The sequence below is a fragment of the Citrus clementina genome, unplaced genomic scaffold (assembly GCF_000493195.1).
Source record: "Citrus clementina cultivar Clemenules unplaced genomic scaffold, Citrus_clementina_v1.0 scaffold_9, whole genome shotgun sequence".
NCBI lineage: Eukaryota > Viridiplantae > Streptophyta > Magnoliopsida > Sapindales > Rutaceae > Citrus > Citrus x clementina.
The window spans coordinates 6,826,330-6,835,647 of NW_006261964.1; the positions used below are offsets into that span (position 1 = coordinate 6,826,330).

Below are 9,318 nucleotides of genomic sequence, written 5' to 3' on the forward strand. Positions count from 1 at the left end.
AAAAAAATCAAGGAATATTATATTTGTAATTGAAACCAAACCCTTGGCTTTCAAATAGAAAACAAAGAACAGAATTCAATTCTCATGCATACAGATACAAGACCTAAACTAAACCAAAAGAAAAGAAAATGAACCCATAATTAATTAATTTGCATGCATATTAATTTACCTCCATGATAACTGAAAAAATAAATAAATAAATAACTTGTCAAAATTTAGAAAATTACAATCCGGAGCTGCTGCTGATGATGATCAAATACGTCTTGCAACATCGTTCCTCTTGTCACCCTTCGACGCAAAAATAACAATTAAAATTACCTGTAACAATAATAATAATAATAATAATCTCCTAACCTTCAAAATGCAAGAGTAAGGACTCCGTCACGCAATAACAAGACACGTGATCATATGCACACGAAGACAGAACACATGACACAGAACAAGAAGAAGAAGAAGAAGAAGAAGAAGAAGAAGAAGAAGCTCAAGCTCTCTTATTAGTTTCAGAGAAAAATGAAGAGGTAATAGTGTGTGTTTTTCTTTTTTGGTTCTTTTGGGTTCTTGATTTTCTTCTTTGTTTTATATTTCGGACAAGTATTAAAATCTTAGCTGATAAAATGGGACAAATGGGGTGTCAAAAGTTAGTTATAAATAGCCGTTGTTTCATTTTAATTAATTAATTAATTAATCGTTTATTTATTTATTTTTATTTTATTTTAAGGTTGTCCGTACTGGTCTTTGCCAGGCTGGCGCCTGTCTTAGCGTCAACCCGACACTCACGGACTGCCGATAGTTCCCCAGAAAACGGCGTGACGTCCGACACGCGTCCACTGCGGTGACGTGGCTTGAGTGGTGACGTGGCTGTGGCACCGGTCAAACCAGAATTCGGGTTGACCAAGCCTCCCGTACGGTTTCAATTTTGATCGCGGTCCCTTTGCACTCCCCCTAAGTGGAGTTCCAAATATAGCCTTTTGCCTTATTGAATAACACTAATTTTCTCTCACTTGTCTCACTAATAAAAATGAAGAATATTATGTCTCAAAGAAAGGATAAGGATTAACGCCCCATAATTTAGTAAAATAATCAAATAAACCTCTTTATTTTTATTTTAAAAAAATATGGCATGCCTTTTTTAAGGCGATTGTTAGCTTTTCAATATAGTGACCCATCTGTATTTCATCTAAACCTAATTATCTAAAAAAAATTTACGTGATCATTTCTAAAAATCAGGTTGTCTTTTCATAATTTTATTAATAGTATACACATAATACACGACTTGAGAAAAATTTTAGATGGTTGAAACTTTCTAATGCTAAAGCTATGTTGTTGTAACAATTTTATGAGAAGATTTTGGTGGAATTATTAATTAATCACGCTGTTGGGTCATGGCAAAATAATTAACTTTAACTCACAGCTCAGGAAAACCATTTGGAATTTGAATAGTGTGATTTGGATTGAACAAGTGATGAGAATAAAAGAAGAGTTTGTTACCATAACAATCATTACCGCATAGAATATTGCATATGTGGAATAGTTGCTAACTTTAGACCAAATATATAATTTGATAGAGCTAGGATAAATATGAAGAAGTTACATCACACATGCAACATATGATTCCTAAAGTGACATGATCATGATTGATCTAGCAAGACCAAACTTTGAAATATATGCTTTTAATTTCAACTTGGAAAAATCCTCCTTTTGCAACTATATGAGTTGTGGCTATCAATGCCAATTCTCACTGCTTCTGTTCTCGATTGGAAGTTATGCATTTCGTCTCGATTACTTTCATGCTATCCGCATTTTTTGATCGTGAAAGATCAGTAATTTTGACACACGATTCTTTTTTAACTTTTGAGAAAAAGAAATTGATAGATTAGTCTTAAATATGCGTTTTGAAACTCGCAAATATTTACTGCAACATTTTATATCTAAGAATAATGGTCCACTTTACGCGGATAATTCATTATAATTTTGTTATTGAACTTTACAGTCTAAAATAATTTTACTAAAGAATAGAATCCATAACTTATAATTGAATAAGTCAAAAACCACCCACTCATTAATAATGTGAGATATTATTTTTAGAAGTTGATAATATCTCCTTAAAAAAATTTACTTTCATTAAGAGAAAATAATAACCTAAAGTGAGTGGAGCTCAATCTAACATCACATGATTAAGTTTTAGAAGTTCAAAATATTAGAATGATGAATTGGAGGGATAACGAAGTGGAGAGGCAGAAGAAGCTTGAAATTGAAGCTTACTGTTATGCTTTTCAATCAAGAAATTGACATTTTTCTTTTAATGTTTTGTCCACATCAAAGTTTAAATGGGGCATTCTCAACAAAAGAAAATGTCCGAACAGAGTCACTTGTACAGTTGTTCTTCAAATTGAGGTTGAAAATGTCATAACATCAAGTGAGTGTAATTCATTAAGGTAGTGTTTACATTTTGGATTGGAGTGAAAATCCTGAGGAGTGTGAATCCTAAGATTGAGAGTTTAAAGTGGGTGTGGGTGTAGGTTGTTTAATTACATTGGAATGAGAGAATAGAATTGACACTAGAATCAAATTTATGTGTTTACATTGTCTTGGATTGGGAATAAATGTTTTAAATTATAATTTTACCCTTATTTAAAGAATTATAATTTGTAATTAAAAAATTAATAAAAAAATATATTTGGAAAATAAAATAAATATTTATTATATTTATAAATTAATAATTATTAATAATATTCTTAATTATGTAAATCATAATTTTTTATTAATTTTAATTTAAATTATGTGAGTAAAAATTATTAATAATATAAACACAAATGAAACATTATTATTGAGCATATAGTACAAAATTAATATTTTCTTAGAATAAAATATTTATTATTATTAATTAAATAATTAAATAATATTTTATTAAAATTAATGTTTAATATTATTAATTTAAATATAATATTTATTTATTTTTATTTTATTACATTTAATAAAATAAATACGTTTATAATTATTATTTTTAATAAATATGATATTATTTATTTATTTTAATTATGAGGGTAAAAAGGGAAGAGGGGAGAGTGGATTCCCGCTCCCACCTCCCCCCATGGGAGTGGGAATCCCACTCCCCACTCCAAAATTAGGTGGGATCCACGGAGTGGGAATCCCACTCCCCCTTAAAAATGGTAAGTAAATACTGAAGTGGGAATAATCTACACTCCACACTCTCACTCCAAAAAGTAAACACTGCCTAAAAGTGATTGCCACATTTTCGGAATCCAAAATTAACTTTTGTGTCGTGCCTTTTTTTATCATATTCTCCTTTAGTACTTCAAAATTTATCATAAATTCATATTAAATGTTTATTTTATTCAGTCATTGTTTTGAACAGAACCTAATTTTCGTTGAAAGAATACACGAAGAGAATCAATTGGACTTTTGAGTTGATATTATTGGACCTATATGCATTAATTAATTGTTCTTTTGGTGAAAAAGTAAGATGAAAATGACCTTGTTTTATCCAATAAGAAAAGAAAAAGATGAGAATGACCTTGTTCGTTTCCGCAACCGAGTAATTTTGGTTCTTTGATTAGCATATCATTATGAACATATCCTTTATGTGACGTGCAATAGCGCAGTGGCTCAACTTATCACAAAGAACATTAAAAAAGATATATAGTTACATTCAATTAACCAACCCATGGTTCAATACGCAGTGGAAAAACGATTTCTTCAATGTATTAACTAAATTTTTTTATGGGAAATTATCTATGGTCCACTTTTTTTTTCACCAATTTTTAAAAATATACAATTTTTTTTCAACACTTCACCTGAAGTTTAACTTTTTTCATTGGTCCACTATCATTATAACACTGTTAGAACTTTGCTGACATCATAAGGGTAAAATTATTATTTCACAACGACACAGTAGTGGAAATGTGCAAAACAATATAACTTTAAGTGGAGTTCAGTAAAAAAAAAAGAAAAAATTATGTATTTTTTAAAAAGTTAGAAAAAAACAGGTGGACGGTAGATAATTTCTCATTTTTTATTAAGGTAAAAAAAATGAATTTTCAAAAGCATGTTTTTTCCCAATAAATTTTTGAATCTGTATGGTTAAATTGTGCATGCGTAAATGGGAATATAGGTTCTTTTTTTTGTTCTACGCAGTGGAGCATCAATCGTCTATACGAATCATACATATATGATCAGGTGCATATGATCGCCCATCATAAATTGCGCGACTGCACTCGCTTGATCAATTTTCATAGATTATATATGATACAAAGAGTAAATTCTAATAGATATTTATATTAATTAGGTACGCGATTGTGCGCACTTGATCAATCTTCATGGATCATATATAGAACGAAGAACAAATTAACACTAATACCGGTTTACATTAATTTCATAGCCTTAGCTGCAGAATTTCTTTTGCTAGCTCAATCCCATAAACATATGTAGAGTACCCTGTCACATTATTAAAAAGATTATCAGTATTTTTTTTAAACGAATTTAATTCTTCACAAATGATTATGGTAGAAGTGGAACTCTCCTTCATGTAAGTTCCATGTAAGTTCTAACAAGTGATTTTACGCTAAGTTATTTAGCGGTTCTTTAAGTTGTTAAAGAACTGACTTGTCATTTATGAAGCCTTAAAAAGATAAAATGGGGACATCCATGTTAGAGCAGGGCAAAGCTATGGTACCACAGTTGTATGGTACCACAGCTGGATCCAACCATTGAATTTAGCCCACAGTTGTCACCAGAACTAAATCCAATGGCTGGATCCAGCTGTGGTACCATACAACTGTGGCACCATAGCTGGACCCGTTAGAGCATAACACTTTTTCTTTTCTTTTCTTTTTTTTTAGAATAGAGCATAACACTTAAATTCAAACAACAAAATAGGTACGACAAAATGGGTAAAGGAAATATGATTTAGTAGAACCCTAACTAGAAGAAACTAGAATTAAGTAAGATATAGTTGGTCGAAGCAAAATTTTTATTCTATAATCATTACACAATCTTCCCATGAGAGGGTAGCCAACTATTCCATACTAAAAATAAATTGATTTTCTTTTTGAGATCATAAAAATAGACCTTTTATTTCAATACGAAGATCTGCATGTTTTAAACTGTAAATTTAAAATACGTAATTGACTCGTTAACTTAATAGGAATATATTGTGTTAAACTATAATTAACTAGACATAGTTATTTAGGGTCAAAATTTTCTCGTGACATGAACTTTTTTAAATTCTAACATCCAAACAAATGATAGACAACTATAGCACCAAATATCTCTTTCATTTGGAGTACGGCCTAAATGCTTTCTCCAACAGAATTTAATCAAAAGCTAGCATGAGAGCATCATAAGATCAAGCAGAATAAAGCTCAAAACCAAAATGCAAAATTGGCACCAACTTTGACGGACTTGCATCATCCTAATCAACTTATCATCAACATATGCCTTGTGTTCGCGTGTTTCCTCACCCACCTTACCGAGAGTCTCGATAGACATATGCTATTCTAGTCATATTATTACTTTCATTTATGCCAAATGTTACGCCTATTTTGGCAATTCAGATACCCTTCTAGAGACCTTCCGCTTTGCCTGTTTCGGCAAATATTCGAGTGCAGATGTTATGTAGACAGGTGGGTTTCTTTTGTTAGATAGTAATTAATTTATTTTTGAAAAAAATAAAATAGTCTAATTTCGAATAAAGAATTATGTTAAACTAAAATACGACTCTCTTTTTTGTCATCGAAGATATATATGTATGAAACATATTCCTAGCAACGAGAGGACGTAAGGATCAATCACAAGTGCGGCAATGGCTCACTGATTAAACCTAGTCACATGGATGCCGTATTTATCCGGCCTTGCGGATTCTACATAGATATTATTTGCAACGACGAACGATGGAACATTAATTAAAGAGATCTTGTGTCGTGTGATTATGATTTTGACCTTTTACAATGATTTTTTATCCCTTTACTCCACCACGATTTGGACTCGGCCTATAAAATAAAGCTGGTTGAAAACTATTCAGATAGGTCCGCTGAGACAAATTGTATTTTACTATAAACTTTTTTTAGATGGGCAAAATTCTTGACCACATCCCTAACTAAATTCATTTCCATAAGAGTTGGATTATTGGCACTCCTCTAATCTCCTTATGAAAATCCTTTTTCAATTATATTTATTTTATTGTCAAAAATTTCCTTTTTTTTTCCTCAAATGCACTTCTAATTTTTCATTTAAATTTTTTATTATTAAAACTCAAAGTAATAATATGTTATTTTTTATTTCTTTACATTATTACCCTATACACAAATTAAAAAACTTTTTGGCAGATGAATTTTTGAATGTTAATCATTGGCTTCAATTACACATAGCTTACATTATAATTTGAACGCAATCTGAAGAAATATGAAAATAATAATAGCTTATTATAATTTTGTTTAATGTATTTTAGTTAGATAAGAGGTGATATAGCTAGAAAATTAAAAAGGAAAAAATGAATTATTATGAATGTAAATAATTTGTTAGGAAAAAAAAATTACGTGTGTTTAATTCTTATTTATCCTTAACTGTAATTTTATTTGAAGTGAAGTTTTATAAGAATAATGAAGGAGTGCCAATAACTTTACTCTTTCTTTCAAGTTCACAAGATTTTGTTTGAGGAAGGAGCTTAAAACTTGTAAGCAAAGTATAGGCATATGTCTCCATTGTCTCCTGATTACTAATTTTGTATGTCCTTTACGAAATAAGATTGTACTTAAAGTTTATCAAGATCATAGAATTGATGCAATATATAGACCTATATGCTTAGGATTGATATGAAATTTGATCTGAGAAGCAAGTTGTTGGGAGAATTAATGCAGATTTAAAGCAATGCACAAGTAAAATTGAGACAATCTCGCATGCAAGGAGACATATAACTTAGCATTTAAACATTTTACCATATATGTTCATGTCCATGTCCCCTTTGTGTTCTGCCTTAAATGGTTAAAGCCCTAGACTTTTTAAAAAATTGGCCTACACGCATGGACACCATTCAATTAAAGAAATGAGAAAGCCATGTCCAGGCAGGCTGGCACGTTTGAAGGGAATCGTTCTCCTCTCCACAATCACAAAGTTATTATTGGTGCCTCTTAGTGGTGCTTTGTTGTTTCAAAGAATGCTTTATTTTTTGAGAAGAAAATGAAATAGTTGATTTTATGTATCTTCAAAGATTTCTATCGAGTGGTGTATGTTCTTCTCTGCGTACTTTTGTAGCGAACGCTAATTATTTTCAGCATGGGTGATCTTTCAGGTGGTGACATTACATCTCTTTCTGAACAAGATTAGCTTGTTTTATTTAAAAGTAGTATTTTCGTCCTCTGTGTGCATAAGATGATTTTTTTTTTTAATCTAAATATATGGTAGTAGATTTGGCTTAAATTAGGTTTGGACATTTTAGTTATATCATAACACAATTTATTTAGAAACTCTAAACAAATTTCTATTTGTAAATAGACATTAATGATAAAAGATTTTCTTCTAAATATTGAGGTTTTGCAACTTAAATGCTACATACTCATTTATCAATATTTAGAATAAAAAATTTTGGAATAAGTTTTTAAAAAAGTAGAATCATTCTAAAGTAGGAAGAGCACTTTAATTTTAGTAAGTATCGGTGGTGTCTTTTAAACCATTTTGTATTTGGATTTTTTTTATAACTAACTTAGATCATTTTTATCATGACACAACCAGAAATTTCTATCCTATTATAAGACCTACCTAACATATTAATATTTGGATAAACATATCCAAACCGATCCATAATTGGAGGGAAAAAACTTATTTACCTCTACTTAGGGTTGGCAAATTAAGGGCTTTAGCCGGGTTTTTTTAAGCCCAGACCCAAGCCCTTTAGATAAGAAGTGAAAGGGATTGGATTAGGTCGGGCCCAGACTTTTACTTATTTTTTCAAAAATTGTTATAAACTTAAAATAAATTAATAATTATTAAGTTATTATAATCAATAATGAATTTATAAATTTATTTTTTTAAAAAAATAGAGAGCTTGAGTCTGGCCTAAACTTTTTTTCCTAAACCCTTATCCAACCCCTTATGTGTGAAGTCTAGTCCAAAGCTTGTGAAAATAAATTGGGCCGGCCCCGACTTGTTTACCATCCATAACCCTACTCACAATTGTGGGAGGAGAGAGAAGGTCCTTATATTGCTCCAAGGGACTCGAACCTAATCCTTCAATTTCAAGGGAGCATATTCTTTATTTTTGGTTTATCACTTTAGCTTACATCAATTCGAAGAATTTTAGTCGCACGCAAACCAATACTCATGGTGATAAAAATATAATTGTTCATCTTAACAATATACTATGTTAATCTCCTATAAATAGTATACTATGTTAATAATATATTGATCTTGTAAGATTTTGCTTTAAACTTAAAAAAAAAAATTAGGTTGGCAAATGGGCAAATCCCAAATTAATTTTTACTTTAAACTCATCATTTATATTATGTTATAGTTCAAAGTAATCGTGTCGTGGATTTACCATGTATCTAGCAGCCCGATGGCAACCGTTTGAAGGCCACCATTCAATTCACAACATTATGCTGAGGCTCAATTTCTTTCTATTTATTTATCTATATCTATATATCTATATAAAGCTGAGACTACAAGAGGTGACGTGACATTACTATTTCTCATCTTCTTATATTCTTTATTATCTAATATATTGGTTGAGATTAAAAAATAATTACATTACAAAATATTAAAAATAGAAAATACTTATTAGGTTACAAAAGATTACATGTCTCTTCCTCTTTCTATTTAAATTCAACAATATATAACCATTAATAATAATTAATTATAAGTTTTGAAACATTCACTTATTTTATTATGCCAACAATTAAACTTTAGTAGCTTAAAATACATCAATTAATTAATATAGGAATGAATGTTCATTCATCTTCCCTCAATAATGCCATTAGAGCCTAATTTTAATGTCATAATGTCATATTTAATTATGCAACATTTTGTTTAGTACCTTTAGGTTTCTTCAAACTCCATAAACATTAAGTATTTTATATTACAAAATATTACATATCTCTTCCTCTTTCTATTTAAATTCAACAATATATAACCATTAATAATAATTAATTATAAGTCTTGAAACATTCATTTATTTTATTAAGCTAACAACTAAATTTTAGTGGCTTAAAATATATCAACTAATTAATATAGGTAGGAAGGTTCCTTCATCTTCCCTCACCAATGCCACTAGAGCCTAATTTTAATGTCATAATCTTACATTTAATT

General features: G+C 29.9%; 1 protein-coding gene across 1 annotated transcript in view; it reads right to left on the reverse strand.

Moving 5' to 3' along the window:
• LOC18032113 (probable basic-leucine zipper transcription factor C) overlaps window positions 1-541 on the reverse strand; it is a 3,124-nt gene extending 2,583 nt beyond the window's left edge. The window contains exon 1 of the mRNA XM_024183711.1: window positions 228-541. Coding sequence (XP_024039479.1) covers window positions 228-272 — 45 coding nt within the window. The 5' untranslated portion in view covers window positions 273-541. The remainder of the gene's footprint in view (window positions 1-227) is intronic.
• Window positions 542-9,318: the final 8,777 nt, after the last annotated feature.